Source organism: Drosophila novamexicana, unplaced genomic scaffold (genome assembly GCF_003285875.2).
Source record: "Drosophila novamexicana strain 15010-1031.04,08,12 unplaced genomic scaffold, DnovRS2.1 tig00000193-arrow-pilon, whole genome shotgun sequence".
Lineage (NCBI taxonomy): Eukaryota > Metazoa > Arthropoda > Insecta > Diptera > Drosophilidae > Drosophila > Drosophila novamexicana.
The window spans coordinates 8,007,230-8,027,806 of NW_020824787.1; the positions used below are offsets into that span (position 1 = coordinate 8,007,230).

The following is a 20,577-nucleotide window of genomic DNA, read 5'->3' on the forward strand; positions in this document are numbered from 1 at the left end:
GAGTTCCCGACTAGAACCACTTACTTGTTGTAAATGAACTACACACGGATTTGTGAATTGATACAGAGGTTATTTGAACTGTGTGAGAGCAACTCCGACCTAAGAACACTCTTTATTCTTTATTGTCCCTAATTTTTATGACATTTAATTGAAAATAGCTTATATGACATATATATATAAATGCAATTGCTACTCAATTAAAATTCAGCTGTCAGGCCTTCCAAACATAGAGGAATATGCATACACAATGTATTATTTTTTCAGTATTGTACATTTAATATGCATATTAACGAGCTTTGTGAAAGCGTGGTAGTTAAATTTTAACACTTTAGCAGTTTACTTTAATTATTTAAGTAAGTGAAACAGATATTTGGCTTTAAATTTATTTATATTAATGTCTTCTCGTTAAACCAGGAATGAAAATTAATAAATAAATACATTAAATTGTTGCAAATCTTTTTGTAAGCACTAAAACTGAAAGAAAAGGGCATTGGGTGCAGGCAAGTAAGCCTTAGTCTTTGCCTTTGAGGCTTCAACTTGAAAGCTTGAATGTAACTTCCTTGCAAGTCTATCCAAAAGAAACTCAAACAGAATGATATTAGTAAGCGATGCCGGAAATAATTTTACGTAACTATTTGCACGTAATGCCAGACAGACAGTCCGGAAAAACGGGCAACTATGTAGATGGTTAGATAGTTAGATAGTCGGCTGGATGGCGGCCCAGTTAACGCCCACTCCGTTAGATTTATGGACGCCCTCAGACAGTCAAACATGTGCCTGGCAACTTCAGCTGGAAATTACATCCGCTGTACCCGGCCAAAAGTTAAACCAGACATTTGGTCAGACCCCTTTAGAGTCGAATACTTTAAAACATACTTTAATTTAGCATTCGCAACTTGTGTGTTTGTTCTCGTCATTGCGAAATGGAATACAGCATTTTAATAAGTTCATCAAATTCATGCGCCTCGACGCACCAGCTAGTCGCAGCAGTTGTCATAGTAGCTGTCACTTAAGCTCGCCATCAACTATCAATCATTTTTGGGTATTTGTTATTGTCAATCTTTGCCACGGTTAGCTGCGCGGTTTCTATACATATGCAGCATGCTGTAAAAATTAATTTCCAATTGCCATAACAAAGTTGCCTGACAGTTGTGGCTGTGCGTTTAAGGGTGATTGCATTAAATACTAACTAGGAATATTTACATGCAACATATATTAAAGTCCCTTCATGAAAGTATTTACCCCGAAGCCAACCGGTAACTGAAATTTCTTCTTTCTGACGAAACGGAACCTTAGCCTGAAACAAAACATATTTAACTTCAAACTTTCGAGAGCGACCCAGCACTAAAGCATACAAATATTAAAGTATATATGTTTGTACAATTTGTGAAGTAAAAGTAAAATAATTTTTAAAAAAATTGTTTAGTTTTCAATAAGACTCGCAGTTGCTAAGAACATCTTAAATTGTTTCCTTACAAATTTAAAAATATAACATAAACTCAGCTTTGAGCCAAGACATGGATTAAGGACTTTGCTTGAGGAACCTAACAAAGGTAGGAAGCTGGCTCAAACTGCATGTTGTTATATTCTATAGCTCGTAGATTATTTAAAATATGAATCCTCCGTTCAAGTGCAAATAGTCAAGACTCTCAGAAGTGTCAAACAGATTTCGTTATCAACAATAGAATATTTAAATAGTTTTAAAATTTACAACCACTTTGAGTGCACTCCATTAAAAAAAAAGACTGAAGTGTATAACGACTGTTCGCCTGCAAAGTGAAAACATATTTACATTCAAAAACTGAGTCCGAGCACACGTTCAAGCATAGGAAATGCATTATTTGTGGCATACACGTCGTATGAGTAACGAGTTGCTCTGCTCTCTGCAATTGCTTGAGCGTAAATATTTTCTTTTGCGGTCGATGCAAATAAAATTTTAAAGCCAATTGAATTTCGACAGTTTAATTATGCAAATGCCCCACAGCCAAATAATAGATAAGTCCAATTAGCATGCGGAGCCGAAAACTTTCGGTCTGGCGCAAATTAATTGAACCTGTTCGAGAGTGCAACAAAAAGCGGGCGAGCGGAAGTTCTGGTCTGTGATTAGCTCAGTGAATGGAAAAGTGCGGACTTGCTTTAAATGTGTGCTTCCATTGTAAAATGTATTAATTTAATCAGACAATTGAAGGCGACTTGCTAATTGGCGGCTTCTGACAAGTGGTGTATAAATAGACCAGCTCAGACTTTGTTTTCTTAGTATATTTGCTATTTTCCCCATAAATTGATCACTTAATAATTGCTCAAAATTAACCGCAAATTTGTTAGACCTACTAATGCGAATATCTTATGTAAACACAACTATATATATACATACGTATATATATATATATATACAGTGCTCGTTTGTGTTGTGCAAAATCAAATTTCAATAACCAAACATGAACATAATTGCTTATCGAACAAAGCAAATGAAACCGAATCGAACCGAATCCAAACACCACCAAACCGAGCCAAAGTAAACCAAACAAAACCAATTCTAAATTCGAGGCATGTGCGATGTGCTATAACAATTGCGTAATATGTGTATGTTTGCCTGTTTGACCAAAACTAAATTTGGCCAAAACCGCAAATACCAAATGAAAATAATTGCCAAAACGCTTTGCACTTCAATTCGCTGCCATGCCTTGCATTGCAGTTGCATTATTATTATTTTGTAATTTAATAAATTGTTTGCCCTTTGCCCCTTCAGCGTGTGTTGTACCTAGTAAATGGCAGAGCAACTCATTTAATTGCATACAGACATAATATGCGGGTTCATCCCACTGCCAATCACTCGATTAAAAGTTAAACTGCACATAACTCCAACTACAACTGCAATTTCAAAGCCTCAATGCTGCTCATTAAATTCTCATGCATGCCTGCAGTTCGGGCTAAAATACTTATAAGAATCCCCAGAGAATTGCATCGGATCGCATCGCACAATGCCCTTTGGCCGGGACTCGGCCTCAACTCCAGCTCCAGCTCTTGCTCCAGCCTCAACCTCAAGCTCTGTTTCAGTCTCCGCAGCCTCTTCATTTGCTGTGGCCGCTTTTGTATTAAACATGAAAGAAAAGGTACCAGTAAAAACAAGTAAAAGTAAACTAAACGGGTGTGCTCGACTAGGGCATGCCCTCTGCCGAACTTTCAACCACACAATATCTTTAAAATGTTATCAAAACAAATAAAATATGATTATTTAAGTTTTAAAAGAAATGGGAAATGTTATGTAATCCACACATTATAATGTTATGCATATGAAGTAAAATATAATGAAAATAAGGAAAGATACCGAGGAAAACAGATTGAAAAAATATGATATTAAGTCTCAATATTTTAGCTTAGTAAAGACTGGGCAAAAGTTTAAGTCCGGATCGGCTCAGCTGGTTGTGCAGATAAAGAAAGTATAAGCTTGATGGGCTCGGAGATGAGATCTACTGCCTGTTACATAGATTATACCCTTTTTCTCTTACCTATTTTCAATGGGTACAAGGTGCAAAAAAAATGGAAATACAGAGAAGAGCCAGCCAACCAGCCAAACCATTCACCACAGGGGTGACCGGCGGCGACGGCAAAGTGAACAAAATAAAACTATTTAAGCAAAAATGCAAAAAAGTGCATAAAGTGTAAAAAATGCAAAAAATATAAAGTTAAATAATAAATAAAAAGTTACTGTGCTTTCAAAGAAGTTCGGAGTTTGAATAGCAACAAATCGCCGGAGATTTAAAAGTTAGTGCTTGATTTTAATAGAGAATACACTTTATATTGAATCAAAAGAATATAAGGCTTTGAATAAAGCTTAAGAATAAAACTGTTTAATAAATGTGTATTATTAAGAAACAAACAAATTTGAATATAAGAATTTAAATATATCTAAATAATATAAATTCAGCTAGAATTATATGACAATTAATAGAATGCGTTTACTTTATTTCAGATTTATGCTCTTTCATAATTATAATATTAATAATGCAACAATATGCAACTTAAAAATCGTCTTGTGCTAAAAACTACGAAAATCCTTCTTCTTTTTTTTCGGATGTGAAGAAAGCTCATCATTTTAAAGGTAAGTCCGATTTGTTTTTACTTTAATAGAATATTTATTTTCATTATGTGAAAATGCAAATCTTACAGTTTCCATTGTGGCACACTGTATTATCCTAAAGTATTTTCTGTTTATTCGAAATATACATTTGTTAAATGTATATTTATTTATTTTACATATCAGATGCCATTTAGACATAACAAAAAGGCTAACTGAATTTTCTAAAAGTTGTTTCCCTTGATTCGTACTATATATATGACATATATATATATAGATCTTACGTTTTCCAAACTTTAATACCTAGACGCAGCGTTGATGACGATAAATGTGACATTTCGTAAGCATATGCGACACAAAGTAACCTGCCTTCACTCTGCCACCCCCTTGCCCCCTCCCAACGAACTGCAACTGTGCACACGACTTGCATTAGCCTCAGCCTAGCCTTGGATATCAAAAACTTTGCTTATGCATAAATTTATGTGGGCTACGTTGGTTGCAAATTGAAATGTTTAAAAGCGCATGAAAATGTTGTTAAAACTTTCAAGTTTTTGCCAGCGCAACTTTTAATATGTGTAAAGTACGTCACAGAGAAAGAGAGCGAGAGACCAAGAGAGAGAGCGAGAGAGTGGGGTGGGGAGAGAAAGTAAATAAAGGGCTAGTTAGTGCACATTTGGCTGTAGTTTTACTTATTTGACGAGCGCATTGCAATTACATATTTTAAGGACTTTGTTGCAAGGACATTTGTATAAAGAAAATATGAAATGAAGAGCTTCAGGCAAATCCAAAGCCTAGCAAAAAACCACCCAAAAAGGCAACAGACAATCGTGCGCTGGACAACACCAATTGCTTAGCCTTATCAATCAATTCCGGATCAAGAGCACGCTCGTTGGGTGAATATGGACCGCGGGCCAGTGCTCGTGCATTGGCGCTCGAAGCCGCTCGATTTTGCGCCTGCTCCTGTTGCCGCAACACTTTGTTCCAGTCGATGGTGACAATGCCAGACTGGACGGCCAGTTCGATGGTCAGAATTGCGCCGCCAACGCAAATGGCCAGCAGTTTGCTTACTCGGAAGAAAACGAATCCAGCCACAAAGCCACCGCCAGCGCTCACAGCAATTTGTACATAGGCCGAGTTATTGTCCAACTTGTTGAAAGCTATGGCCGGAATGGACATGAGTGGCATTCTGTTCGGTTAATTCCCTTTTACGTACTTGATTTCACAGACTTCACAGAATTCACGGATAGCTGGCTCATTTTTTCGCTACTGCATTCGATTTGTCATTCGGAAATGTTTTCTATATTCAGATTTGGTTTTCGAATTTAAAGTCTACTGAAAATAAACCCAATGCCCGAGTCTCACACTCCAATCAGATGCTACACAAGGTGCGCCAGACTGTAAAATCGTTTTAAGGTCTGCGTCCGAACATCAAAGTTAATTTGCCAACGTTTGCCTCCATACAGGCATTATAGAATATGTCGACTGTTTATAAGACCTGAAATATTAGCTCTAATTAAATTAAATCTGATTTAAGCTTCGTTCTATTGGCCATCAATTTTATGTTCAAATTAATATCCCGTGTAAATATATGGGTATTTATTTTGTAGCATTTCAACAGGATAACAAATTACCACAAAATCAATCGGCATTTGTTTTAATCTATTTTCTAAAGTTGTCCAAAAATGTGGCCTGACTGACAGACTGGTGAACAATGCACAGCCCAAATGTTGAGGGACGGGAATTGATTGGAGGGATAGGAAGTTAACATTTGTACAGATTTCTTGCTTATGGGGAAATTGCTGGTCAAAATTGGTATGAAAAGCATCAACAACATTGCAGCCATACATATGTACTTACGTGTCTCAGCGTCGGAATAACAAACGAGAAGTCGCTTAATCGATTTGCTGGTTAAAGTCTGCAAATATATTCCATAATAAATATATATAATAGATTAGCATCAGCAGGCGAGTTGATACAGCCAGCAAGGTTTGTCCTTCTGTTTTAAGCTTTCGTCTTGAAAGCTTTCATAGGTCCGTCTTTCTGTTGCAAGCATTACACATGTCAGATCCGGCAGTATCGGACCACTATATCATATGACCATATCTGTATATCAGCAGCCATAAGAAGGATCGCTCGAAAAGCAGGTTCTTGTGTGAACAACTTTTTCGGCTCACTATGCTCCATAATCTTATCAACATTGGACCAGCTCCTGACATTAGAGAAGTTAGTCATAAAATAGCTTTATTTATCGAAAAGTATTCTGTTTTTCAAGATATTTTCATCAAAGGCAGCATTAACGAGCTTTACTATTTTGACATATCTGTTGACATGTTTCTTGCGAATTGAGTCCCATACCTTATTGTGTTTAATAAATGTAGTTAAAACAATTTAATTTTTTACAATATGCCTAGCGCAACTAGCTAAAATTGTGCAATACATAGCTCGACTCGCGACTCGTTATTTCTGTAGCTTTTGTACAACTCTTTTTTGTTTTTTTCTATGTTTAGGCCTAATTTAATATGCTGGAATATTTGGTTGGCGTATTTGGCAAATAAATATTTGATGAATATACTAGCTTGCATAATGAATGGGCAGCTGTCGACAGCATACATTAAAGCCTTATTTAACAAATGAACACATTTATTAACTAAATCAAGTCATAATAATGCTAATAAAAATTAAATGAAATAATAATAAACATTAATACTAGCTTTAATTGTCAGCTCTTGGTTAGCTGTCATCAATGTAGGTGAAACAAAAATATAATCTGTATCAAATTTGAATAGAACGATGAAGTCAACTATTAGAACTGCAGTATATATATGTATATAGAGTTTTTCGACAACTATTTGCTGCCTGTGGTAGGCGTAACGCATTGAGGCGTGCATTATTGATGCGAGCCCTAGAGAAATCAGTGCGAACAGTTCAATTGGCCCGCAAATCGAAATGCCGAAATGGCCGCTGGTTGAGTGCATTTCAGTTTATTTTTTTCCCTCTACATGGGCTGCCCCCAAGCAGGTACCTTTATTTAATTTATTGTTCAATTATGCGCACAGGTACGGCCCCAGCAGCAGTCGAGGTGTTTGTCCCTATCGCGAGTTGGCAATCAAATTAACAATGAGCACGCAAATAGCCGCAAATGTTTGGTCGAAAGGAGCCGCCAGGACCTGGTCTGGGGCAGTTGAGTCGATTGCCCAATACATACATATATATAAATATATATAAAGAAGCTCTTGTTAAGTAAGCTATGCAGTGCTTAAGTGTTTTCCATCTCGGTAAATGTCTGTGTGTCTGCAGCCTCAATGCAATAAACACTTGAGCGTTTAAATTGACAAGTAAAATGCGAAATTTTAAGTTCTCTCGTACACAATAAAAGCCGCACATGAAATATGTATGCGGTATATATACACATATGTATTTGTACGTTGAGAATGGTATCAAAGTTGACCATAAAAAAAAACAGAGGCGAACAAATGATAACGGGGCAACAATTCCACCAACATTCAATGCGAAACGTGTTTGCCATGTGCCAGGCTGGGCAAGTTTTCATTCTGTAGATTTTGCAGCTTCGCTCTGCTCTGATTTTATGGCTATAGTTTAATGGGGGCGGTGGTGACATTTTTGAAGTACGTGAGTTGCTCTGGATGCAACAGCGTTTCGTATTTCGCATTTTGCATTCGGAACACAGCATTTCCCTCTTAAGCACCGCTCGAAGACACTTAAAAATTTGATAGAATCGAGTGCTTGCATAAAATCTGAATTCAATGAGTGTGAGATGGTTTTATACAAAACGGACAAAATATTTGCATTTACTAGGAAAGATGGATAAATTCCATTTAATAAATTCAATCTCAAACCTCAGGCTGTGTTGGATGTGCTATTATCTTAGCCGTAGGTCAGTGCTATTAAAAAGAAAAATATTTATATATGTCATTTAATAATAATAATAATTAAAACAAAACTAACAATAACAAGAATAATAAAATAAATAGTAAGAATAATAAAAATAATAATAATAACGAGAAAGAAAGGCTATCTTCGGCACGCCGAGGATCTAATATCCTTGCAGACCCAACCTTTTCATAATGCTTATACTGCTTTGCCCGTATCTAAGAAGCACAGGGAAAATAGTTAATGCCGAGCTTGGGCAAGATATCTTGATAAAGAAAATGTTTTTTCATACAAAAACTTAATTTTCGACCGATCGTTCCTATGGCAGCTATATGATATAGTGGTCCGATCCAGCTGCTTTTCACATATGTGCTGCGTGCAACAGAAAGACGGACTGCAAAATTTCATTAAGATAGCTTTAAAACTGAGAGACTAGTTCGCATAGAAACAGACAGACGGACAGACGGACATGGCTCTATCGACTCGGCTGTTGATGCTGATCAAGAATATATATACTTTATGGGGTCGGAGATGTCTCCTTCTATGCGTTACACATTTCACGACAAAATTATAATACCCTCTGCAAGGGTATAAAAATGTTTAAAAGCTGAAGACTCCGCCAGACCCCGTAACTAATGACTTTACTCTCAGCAGCGTTTGGAATATCCAGACTTCTCAAGCGTGTTACAGATTGATCAACTTCGACAACCTTCGATATTTTATGCAGTCCATAGTCCCTTGGCAATTTGGTCAGCAAGTCCTGTCTGTTACAAATTGCGACTTTGCTCTGATGACCTTCGTCTAGACCAAGTGCGTCTTTCACGTCGACACCCGGTTCAAGTGAATAGTATTGAAATTGCAAAAGAAATCAAAACTATTTGTTATTGATAGTTTTCTACATCAATTTAAGCAAGACAGAAAAAAAGTGTTTTCGTTTTAATGAATAAATTAACTTAAATTGAAGGTATTTTATTATAACATAATTTTATTTTATATTTATTGTTTATATCGCCAGATATATATTATATATATCGAGCTGTCGTTTAGAAAAAAAAACGCAAAGTATTTTGCAATTGAGTGAGAAGGTTTTATTACAGCAAAATAGGGCCTCAGGACGTTTTTCTAGCAGCAGCAACAGGGCGTATGCGCAATAAGTGCACATATGGTCGAAACGAAAAGCCAACTCATATCCACTTTTGAAGTATATGGTTAATGTGATGTGGTAGAATCTAACTGGATGCTGTATGTATGTTGTAATGAATGAGAAGGGCTAGGCATTGGGTTTGGTTGTGCAGTTGCCTCTGTGCTGCCTGTTGACGTGCTGTAAATTTGAAAACAGTCCCAGACCCAGTGGCTGGGATAAAGAGTTGCATGTTGGCTCAAAGCAAACGATTTCTGCAGCTGTTTTGTGTGCTGACTGCTTTATTTGTGTGCGGGTTTGTACAACAAATTAACTGCGGTAAGTTCTAGCGACAGAGGGAGAGGGAGTAAAATAGAGAGAGAGAGATAGAGAGAGAACTGTGCTGTTCTAGCTGGCGAATTGGCGACGTTGTTAGCTGCAAGTGATGAGTGCAGCTTGCGGTTTGTTTGTGTACTAGGAAACCCCAGCGTTTTGTTGGGTTAAATGGTTTGTCTGTTTCAGAACATTAATTTCGTTGCCAGTGTTTGGGGCCTGGACGTCCATCTCCGTGTGGCAAACATGCGAGTCTCTGAATGTGAATGCTGTTCAAATTATAAGAGCTACGCTGCCGTAACGTTAAGTTAAAGAAATTTTCTGCAATCATTTCATTTGATTTTACATTTTTAATAAACTCAAAGAGCGGCACGCGTAAATAAATGACTTTTTGCAATTAGTAACATGTTGCCTGTTTTCGTTTTACATAAATAATTAGTTTTTTAAATTGACTTGTAAATTGATTGTAATTAGCTGTGCGATGATGATGAGATTGTTTTCTACTTTTTAAGCAATATTTTTTATATAAGCTATGTGATGGAAAGCTTTAATCCAGCTAAATTTCTTGAATTGTTTGTTGTTTGGCAGCGAGTATATCTAAATCTAACCATCGAATTCTTTGTATTATATATTATCACTTGGTGAACAAATTTCATTAAATAATAGTATTTATATTTATTGTCTTAGAGCGGAGTTGATAAAGCGAAGTCAGCTATAAAATAATATACGAATTATAATATTTAATTATGTTATTTTCAAATGAATGCAGTTTCTGTAAGCAACTCACAGACACAAACACACAAATTTTGCGGTTAACCGAATGCTCGAAACTTGAATAAAAGCTGCAGCTAAAGAAGCACGCTTAAAATAACACAAATATATATATTTCAAGGAATAGACATATAAGTGTAAATAGATTTAAATACAAATGTTTACATGTGTAAATTTATTTGCCTGGCCGCAAAAGCCGCAGCAACCAAACTGAGCATTACTACGCAAATTGAATTTGATGTGGGCATCATTTAGCTTATCATTGGCTCAGAAGTATTTCTGGCAATTTGGCTGAAAAGTTGTTGTGTCATAATTGCACTGGTAATGCACATTTACTGGCCAAGATGGATGTGGTCCTAGAATATGCCAGTGGCAGGACACCAGTTGCCACATGCCACTTGCCATCCAGTGGACACGTAGCTACGGGCTCAGGCATTCCCATTCAGACCATTCTGAATTATGCAAACGGGCCAAATTGCTGTCGCAACTATTCTGGACATGCAACTGTTTCGACTGCTGATGCTCTTGCGCATTGAAATTTTTATAAGCTGTGCGTGCCGACGTTGACGACTCTGGCGCAAATTAGTGCGACACGCACAACACTCAAATGTAGCCCAACTTTCAAGTTGTTCTTCTTGTTGTTGCTCGTTTTGCATAAATGCATGGCAAGTATTTTGCCATTCCCGATGTTTTTTGTTGTTTTTTTCCCTTATTTTTTTGGGTGCCTTTTGCGACTTTTACAGAATTTTTATGCATTTGCTACGTGCTCACTGTGCTCGCTAAATTGTTTTGGCCAAGTGTTTAATAAATAAATTATGTGGAGAAGGTTTTGCGCAACTCTACCTTTATGCTGAGGACGCATATTTGCAGATAAGTACAACTATATGTATTTTAGTTTTGTAAGCCGTAGCATATTGCTTAGCTCGGATCAGGCAATAATTATCTTATTTCAAATACCCTCTTGCCATTGGCTTTTCGAAAAATCGAAAAATCTGTGTTTCTTATTTAAATTAATAATTTACAAAGATATTTAAAAATAAATGTTGAGTTGTTCGGTTGATAAGGAAAAATTTGAAATCAATAAAAATTCGGTCGAGACTTGAAATCAACTTAAAGGCGATTGTAAGGAAATTAAGCTTACTTAATTTTACGACTTGGGCAAGGCATTGATCACCGGTCAATTGGTTAGTCAATCAGCCTGTTAATCAGATGGTCAATCTGTTACTCTGTCAATCAGTCAGTCAAAAATGCTATCAATCAGTTTGCTTCAGCAATCAGTCAAACTTTCAGGTAGTCAATAAGTCAGTCAATCAATCAGTCTTAGTCTGTCAATCAATCAGTCAGTCAGTTTGTTGCTCTGTCATTTATTCAGTTAGTCTGTTACTCTGTCAATAAGTCCGCCAATAAGTCTTTTAATCAGTAAGTCAATCTTTAAACCAATCAGTCAGTAGTCAATCTCTAAGCCAATTAGTCAGTTAGTCTGTTGCTCCGTCAATCAGTCAGTCCAATAGTCTATCAATCAGTAAGTTAGTCATTCAGTCAATCAATGCATCATCCACCCAATCAGTCAACCTTTCAGGTAGTCAATCAGTAAGTCAGTCAGTCAATAAGTAAGTCGGTTAATCAGTCTGTTAGTCAGTCAATCAATCAGTCTGTTATTCTGTCAATCAGTCGGCCTATCAGCCACTCAGTCAGTTTGAGTAACAAATTAAGTAAAGCATAATATATTTTATGTAAATGTAGGCGTATATGATATTAATTATACAAGGAGAGTTTGCAGAGCATGTAAATTGCTAATATGATATGCTACAAGAGCTCCGATTCCACTTGCAAACAAAATGAAATTCCACACTTACACTTGCCAATAATAAACCTATAAATTTTGGTTTGACAATACTTTTCAAGGGACAGAGTGTGTGTTCATGTGCCAGAGATTTACAGTTTGACATAACAATGCACACACACACACACACACACACACACAGATACTGAGAGACACACTTGTGAGTGTGTGTGTGTGTCGGCCATTTTGAAGGAAATTTCATTTAGCTGTTTTCACCACCTGCTGACAACACAATACAGAATATCAGGAATTGGTACAAAGCCCCAGCAGTTGGCATGACGACTCAACTTAATTAGCAGGAAATAGGAGCTACCAAAAAGCTGGCCAAAACAAAATATGACACTCAGTGTGTGTGTGTGTGTGTGTGTGTGTGTGTGTGGGTGAGGGCATAAATTGAATATGAAATTTTGATTTCATTACCATTTGTCATTCGGGCCGCTTCGACTGGCTGCCATTTGACAGCTAGCATTAAAATTTGATTAATGTGCAACAACAGAGCCAAGGAAATGGCAACGGGGCCGAGTTCGTTCTGGCCATGCTTTGTGGCATGTTGTGCGGGGTTCTCGTGTCGGGTCAGAGCTGCATTAGAATGCAGCGCACTCCTTGCTGGATTCTATTAACACTCCAGTAGCAAGGCCGCAAACTGCCTGTCTCTGTCTCACCCCAACCCACCAATCAGCCCTCGCCCCACAGGCTTGTCGCAACAATCTCTTCTTTTTTTCTGTTGCTGTGCCCCCCGCTTCTTGTGTGTCTTGTGTAACACATGTCGCCACTTAATGCGTTCGGAGCATGCACAATGAGACAACAGCTACATGTGTACTCTGTGTGTGTGTGTGTGTGTGTGTGTGTGTGTGTGTGTTTGTGTGTGTGAGTTTGTGTGTGTAGGGGGCTTAGACGAGACGTGTGGCACAACAGCTCACCAGCTGCTGCCACAGGCAAATGCAGCATTATGTTGCCTAAGTTGCATCCAAGTACAGTCCAAAACTGTTAGGGATTCTATACCAGATACCCATTTCATCGCCTTTGTCTCTTGTTAATTTGCAGTCTTCTTCCTTTCAATCAGATCCGAAATGAACGAAATAAGAAGCACACAAAGTTAAAACCTTTGTCTGGACTAGAACAAAGTAAGTAAGCTCAAAAAACAATAATTTCAAATTAAGATGTTTTTGAAAACTTTTAGTGTTGAAAATTCACTAATTTCGATCCAAAAAAAAAGAATAAAAAGTAACAATACAAAATAAATTTAAAAGAATGTATATTTATAACAAATTAAAAAAAAAAATAAATTACTTATTTATTTAAAAGACCCATATAATGCGTAAATGCATATTTTTAACAAAGCGCTATATATAAATATTAAGTATTAAGTATCGATGAACCATGGAAAAAAAAGAAGGATACACAAAAGAAGACTTGCATAGAATGCTGTTGATGTGGATAAAGAATTTATGTATATACTTCGTAGAATATACTTTACACATTACAATAATGTCTCCCTGAGTTCAAGACTAAAGACAGGTAAAAGGTGATTAAATCAGAGCGCCCATTCTTATGACCACAAAGCATAATGAATCCGTAAAAACGACTCAGTGCAGTTTGGCAACCATGCGCCTGGACAAAGTTAATCAACACCCAGTTGACAACTTGGCAACTGGAAATGCAATTGCAAATTCAATTAATCGAAATATCCAGCCGAGGCAGAGAGAGACACACACACACTTCAATACTCACATGCACGTAACGTGACACACAAATTAAAAACAAGTAGGCCCCAAAATCGTTTTATAAATTGTGTGCGAGTCGCAGCTTCCAATTGCCAGACACAACAGCACGACGGCAAACTGGGCAGGAAATTAGAAACGGCCACTTGATGGCCATGCCCCAAAAAAGACAGCAGTAGGAGTAGCAACATCAGCAGCAGCTGCTGCAATGTAAACCGAATCAAAGCAATGGCTTGCATTTCCTGGCTGGGTTCCTGGCTGGTTCCTGGGCGGGTGTCTGTTATGGCGCCATATGTGCCCGAGCTCCATGTTAAATGAAATCTATCCGAATGGAGTCTGTTTGGATTTGGCAAACACGTTTGACTGCCGTATCCGCTTATGAATTGCTCGGCTCTGTTTAGCTGCAGGTTCAGCTGATATTCTTCCAGTTGGTTCTTTTGAGCTAGTTCAACTGTTGATTGATGTGTGAAGTGCGGCAACGACGCCGGTCAATCTTAAGCACAAATTTAACCTTTGCATTGCCCGGCTATGTTTAGCTGCAGGCTTAGCTGAAATTGTGCCAGTTGATTCTATTCAACCAGTTCATTTGTTGATTGATGTGCACGCACAATTCTGAGCTTACTATTGTTGTTGTCGGTTCAGCAAATATTTTGTTTGTTGGTTCTTTTGAACCAGTTCTTGAGTTGATGGAAGTGCGAAAACATCGCCTTTGTGCACAATTCTAATCATACTGTTGCACGGCTCTGTTTAGCGTTAGGCTTAAAAGCTATTCTTCCTGTTGGTTCCTTTAAGAAAGTTTACGAGTTGATTGATTTGTGAAGTGCGGCAACGTCGCGGGGCACCTTTGAGCAGAATTCTAGCCTAAATACATTAACGCGAACTAGGCAATAAAATATATGAAATTCAATTACCAGCCAAAGCGGAGTCAAGCAAATACATCGACAATGGGGCGCCAGGCCTAGCAGCATGAGTCCCAGACAGAAGGCAGTATACAACAAAAAAAAAAGGAAAAAATGTACTCCTTGATACGGCTGCAGATTGAAGACGCAGTCGCGCTCCACATGTTGTCCCTGCTCTAGCCGCAATTGCAGACTGGGGCTCATTGCCAAAAAGCAATATGTTTATGCCAGAAAAGTTCAAAGACTTTTCTCGCGCTTTGTTTGTCTTTTGATGGGGTGCAAATTGAAATTGAATTTGGCCCGGCTCAGCAGCCGCGCATACACAAAGACCCTACCTCCCCTTCCCCCTGCACCCCAACGCACACTCTTCACAATGCACTCCGCACAGGCCACGGCATAAACACAAAAGTGTGTGGCATAAAGGAAATATAAAAGAAAAAAAAAACGTTTACAGGAAGCGCGCCTGAAATATTTTTGCCACATAAATCATAACAATGGCCATATGTAAAAGCGCATGTTTGTTGCATGCAACATACGAGTGTAGCGCATGTTACAGATGCCACAACAAACAAAAACCCAAAATCAAAATCTAACGCCAAATAAATCTAGCCAGCTACCGGCCAACTCTCAGACCATTTGGGGGCATTTGTTCTGGTACTCGAACTACTTTCCGAGTGCTCCAAAACTTTGTGCCAAAGCTTGTGATCGTGCGCAACAGATTACAGGGTATTTTACTGTTTACAGTCAATGCGTTTTAATTTTGATTGTTGTTCAAGTATATTGTATTGTTGAGGTACAAAAGCAGTGCAAATAAACGAAAGCTGCATCACATATATAAGAAAATGTTACATATATTATAAACTTAATTTATTTTATAATAATTTTTGTAGTTTTTTTACGTTAGTTAAAAAATAAATTAAATAAAAATAATTTTGTATTTATTATAAGCTTGGAAATATAATTTCTTTCCAAAATATTTTCGTGTTGTTTATAATGAACTTTATTAAATTTTTTAGGCAGCTTTCAAATTATTTCATAATTTTTTAGATATCAAAATAATTTCTGAAAACTTTTCTTTGCATATTTTTTTATGTTTTCATTATTATTAATATAAATGATAATATAAATAGATAAATAATAATGTAAATATAATATATATATATATGAGAAAACAGAAAGGTATGCATTATAAAATCTCTAAATATATATGTTATTACTTAATTAATTATCAATAAAATATTATAAGTACAACAATATAATATTTATAGATATATCAGATTTTCCTCATACTTTCAAAGTAATTAAGCTTTTATTAAGATATTTAAAAAGTTATTTTGTTTCCAACAGCAAACTAGAGTATTACAGCTTCGTTGGGCTTGGCCAATAATTTTCCTCTTTTGTTTTTATAACATTTTTTTGCTGCCCTTTCTCTTCGCTGGCAATAAATTGTCAATTTTTGAAATGTTTTCTCATGGCTAACGAGCAATTTTATGGCCATTTTGGAGCTGATTTAATGCGCTAAGCGTGCGGGATTAGCCAGAGTCGTAAATTCACCATTAAAAATGTACAAAAAAATAAAATAAATATTGTGGGGGCAACGCGCGAGTGACACTCGAGGCAGCCTTTTCTCATAATTAAGTGTCGCCTGCCACTGTTGCATTCTCTGAGCCGACACTGTAGCATCATTAAGACACGTGGCTGGGGATCATCTTCTTAACAGCCACTTGAGCATCACACGAATTTGCATGCAATTTGCGCGACAAAATCGCGCTAAAGATGCCAGCGGCAGCAGAATAAGCCGCTGGCATGCAGCTGCCTCTGAAGTGCGCTCTGCTACCCAGTTTGGCTTGCGGCTTGCAAGTTTTTTCACACGGTTCGGCAATGTGTAAGCCCTGATGATGAGCACAGCTCGTTAAGAGAAGATGCTTCTGTTTCGCCAAGGCAGCGGCCCAGTTCAGGCGTCAAGTGTTTCTTGCATACGCTTAGACGCGAGGCCATTCGAGTGGACCGCACAAAATAAAAACCCACAATCCCTAACGCACGTAAACACGCCTCAACATCAATGTCAAAAAGTTAAACAGCAACTGAATAAAAGTCAAGTGCAGACGAATTTGCCACAGTTGACCACAATTAGAGTCCAGTGGAATGCAGTGCGGTGTTTGTTTTGCTCATATTTTATAGTAAAACGAAAAATAAATAATATAAACCAACAACAAGTGGTTAACTGTTGGCAACTGTGACAATGGTCATGTGTGTTCGCTCCCTCCGGCGAGCATAAACAATGCAAACGTCAGGCAACAAGATGTGAAATGAAACAATCAAATGGTATTCCGTAGAGCTCGTTTTTAGACAGGAAATAAATTACCAACAACTCGTGCTGTTGTTCCTGGAATTTGGTTTTTTTTTTTTTGCAAGCTTTACTACATGAAAATGGCTATAAAGAAAGGTATTCTTCTTCTTTTGTGAAAGTGAATGCAACTGACAAAAGGCGTTTTCAACTTCACAAAGTTAATGTGTTGATCAACTCGGTCTGTCTGTCGTCCGCCTGTATGAAAGAATCTATCTTAAAAACTATAGACTGGAAACTTTCATTCTTGTCCTACCATATCTTCTATAATTTTCATGATGTCGATGAATATTGATTTTTGAACTAGCTTTTTTGCAGATTGTTCTTTGTAAGTATTGTATATGAATGCAATTCTCCAAAAACCTAACATTCTATTTGTTTGCTTACTTAAAAAACATTTTTAAGCTAAAACTTTGTACTTTTGTTTATAATCACATCTGATTGCCATTCTTAAGTCCTGCAAAGTTCAAAACCAAGATCCAACTGCAAATAAGAGAATTTCATCTGAATGCATTTAATAAACTGTGGGGCGGGGGAAAAAGAAGCAGCATTAACTTTTTATAAATTTGCTTATTTACATCTAGAAGAAAGTTCAAAGATTCATAAAGGCAGCTCAGTGCTGAGTGGAGCATATCTCCTGGTCGGTCATCTCCGAATTTTTCGGTAATTTACGAATATTAAAACTACTTAAACGATGTAAATATAACGTAGAGTATTTTTCTTATCACTGCCAAGACCTACCTATCACTGCCAAGACCAACTAAGCTGGCAGGGCTACAAGTGTTGTAAAACCGGTTTTGATGAGTATTATAGAATGAATACAACATTTATTGTATCACTCAAATCCTATCAAATAAAATGTCCTCGATAAATATATATTTAATTTACAAATTCTGGTTACTTTTTCTTGAAGAAAACACGATTATTAAAAGTTCTAAGACAAGTGCTTATATTTTACATTGAAACATTTCGTAATTTAGTACTTTGCTACCGATATAATAAAGTTGAACAAAGTGCGTGTAAATGTGTTAAGTCTATCAATTAAAATGGCGAAAATGTTGAGCATGTTGTGTGTGTGTGTGTCGTTTCTCTTTGTATTCGAGTGTTGTAAAAGGGTTGCGGTTCAGTTCTGCAGTCCAGTAATCAAAGTTGATCAATACGCATCAATGGTTTAACTGTCAACTGTAAACAAAGTGCCCTAGTTGCCTGCCAATAGGAGTTCATTGTGAATCAAATACATAAATTGCTTTTTCCAAAAGGGGGATGTGTTTCTTGCTAGTAGAGTAGTGTTGTCGGCCAATCGATGCCTAGAGCCACAATTAATTTATGAACGAACTACCAAACGGATCCAATAAGAACTTGTGGTTTGGGTGGGATGTGTCAGACAACTGTGTGTGCTATGGAGGAGGACGAGGCTTACATGCCTAGGCCGCCCATGCCGCCCATGCCACCCATACCACCCATACCACCCATGCCACCCATGCCGCCCATCGGATTGGCATCCTCCAGTGGCAACTCGGTGACAACCGCCTCGGCGGTGGTCAGCAGCGAGGCAACGCCGGCGGCATCGATAATCGCCGTGCGCACCACCTTGGTGGGATCAATGATGCCGCGCTCAATCATGTTGCCGTACTCGCCCTTGAGGGCATCGTAGCCATAGTCGCCGTCCAGGATCTCCACCTTGGCCACTACCATGGCGCCATCGACGCCCGCATTCTTGGCAATTGTCAGGCAGGGCATGCGCAGGGCACGTTTTATAATTTCAATGCCCATGTTCTGATCCTCGTTGATGCCCTTCAGATCGTTCAGCTTAGTGATGCAGCGCAGCAGAGCAGTACCGCCGCCGGGCACAATGCCCTCCTCGATGGCCGCACGGGTGGCATTCAGTGCATCATTTACACGGTCCTTTTTCTCGCCCACCTCAACATCGCTGGAGCCGCCGACACGCAACAGAGCCACGCCCGAGGATAGCTTGGCCAGACGCTCCTGCATCTTCTCCTTCTCATAGTTGGAGGTGCTCTCCTTGATGGCCTCACGCAGATTCTCCAACCGCTTCTCGACCATCGTACGTTGGCCGTGACCCTTCAGCAGCATGGTGTCCTCCTTGGTGACGACAATCTCACCGACACGCCCGAAATCGCTGGCCTTAATATCCTCCAAGCGAACCATGTTTGCCTCGTCCCCGAAGACCAGGCCACCCGTGGCAATGGCCATGTCGGCGAGCGTCTCCTTGCGATTGTCACCGAAACCGGGCGCCTTGACGGCGCACACCTGCAGACCCACCTTTAGGCGATTCACGACCATGGTGCTCAGTGCCTCGCCCTCGACATCCTCGGCTATGATGACCAGAGGCTTGCGCTGAGCATTTGCCAGCTCGAGCGCGGGCACAATGCTGGCCGCCGTCTTGATCTTTTTCTCGCAGAAGAGCAGCAGCGCATCCTGAAACTCCACCTTGGCGCCCTTCGAGCTATTGATGAAGTATGGAGATATGTAGCCGCGATCGAACTTCATGCCTTCGATGACCTCCAGCTCGTCGTTCATAGTCTTGCCATCCTTGACCGTAATGACGCCATCGCGTCCCACCTTCTTGATGGCCTCGCTGATCAGATTGCCGACAGATTTGTCGCCGTTCGCCGAAATGGTGGCCACTTGGGCAATCTCTTCGGGCGTATTGACCGGCCGCGACATCTTGCGCAGATTCACTTTAACCGAATCTATGGCCAGCATTACGCCGCGTCGAATCTCCACGGGATTCGCGCCACGCGAGATCTTCTCGAAGCCCTCCTTAGCAATGGCGCGTGCCAGCACAGTGGCCGTTGTGGTGCCATCGCCCGCCTCCTCATTCGTATTGTTGGCCACATCCTGCACCAGTTTGGCGCCAATGTTCATGAACTTGTCCTTTAATGCAATGGACTTGGCCACTGTCACGCCGTCCTTGGTTATCTTCGGCGATCCCCAGCTCTGCTCGATAATTACGTTGCGACCCTTGGGGCCCATCGTCACGGCCACGGCATCTGCCAGCACGTCCACGCCCTGCAGCATCATTGCCCGCACTTCGGGCCCAAACTTGACATCCTTGGCATAGCCGCGCCACAGCTCGCGCCCCGCCAGCTGGCACGCGATCCGCGAGCCACGCGGCAGCGTACAGTTCGTTAGCATGCGCAACATTCTGAGCACTAAATGGAAGTAAGCTATCCAGCTATGCGAGTGTAATAATTGTTTATATAACGTACCTTAAATATGGCCTGAAATATTTGGTAGATTATATATTTCAATAATTTTTATGACTCTTGGCGTTGTTGACGCTGTAAAGGCTGAAACTGAAATGAATTTCTGTTCTATACAAAAGTTCCTCTGATATCTTCCAAATCGCACGGCCTGCTCTATGCTGGCAAGGGTTGCCTTATATGGCTAAAAAGAAAATTCAAAACCAGGGCTGCAGAATCGTATTTTGTTTGTTTTAATGAAAGCCTACTTGGACTATGTGCTTAAAAAATCGTAACTTTTTGTTGTTTTTTTGCCAGCACTTAATGCTTACCTTAGTAAGAGATTTTTATATAATTTTTTTGAGGAT

At 39.0% G+C, this 20,577-nt stretch overlaps 2 protein-coding genes across 2 annotated transcripts; both read right to left on the reverse strand.

Annotated features, from left to right (window-relative positions):
- Nucleotides 1-4,757: 4,757 nt before the first annotated feature.
- On the reverse strand, nucleotides 4,758-5,419 carry LOC115758747 (FUN14 domain-containing protein 1). Its single transcript, XM_030699506.1, has 2 exons — nucleotides 5,292-5,419; nucleotides 4,758-5,235 (listed from the first exon to the last, which is right to left on the reverse strand). The coding sequence occupies exons 1-2, from the start codon at nucleotides 5,332-5,334 to the stop codon at nucleotides 4,853-4,855; spliced, it is 426 nt and encodes a 141-aa protein (XP_030555366.1). The 5' UTR covers nucleotides 5,335-5,419; the 3' UTR covers nucleotides 4,758-4,852.
- Nucleotides 5,420-18,108: 12,689 nt separating this feature from the next.
- On the reverse strand, nucleotides 18,109-20,337 carry LOC115758742 (60 kDa heat shock protein homolog 2, mitochondrial). Its single transcript, XM_030699498.1, has 2 exons — nucleotides 20,237-20,337; nucleotides 18,109-20,179 (listed from the first exon to the last, which is right to left on the reverse strand). Exon 2 carries the CDS (start codon nucleotides 20,169-20,171, stop codon nucleotides 18,420-18,422), a length of 1,752 nt encoding a protein of 583 aa, XP_030555358.1. The 5' UTR covers nucleotides 20,172-20,179; nucleotides 20,237-20,337; the 3' UTR covers nucleotides 18,109-18,419.
- Nucleotides 20,338-20,577: the final 240 nt, after the last annotated feature.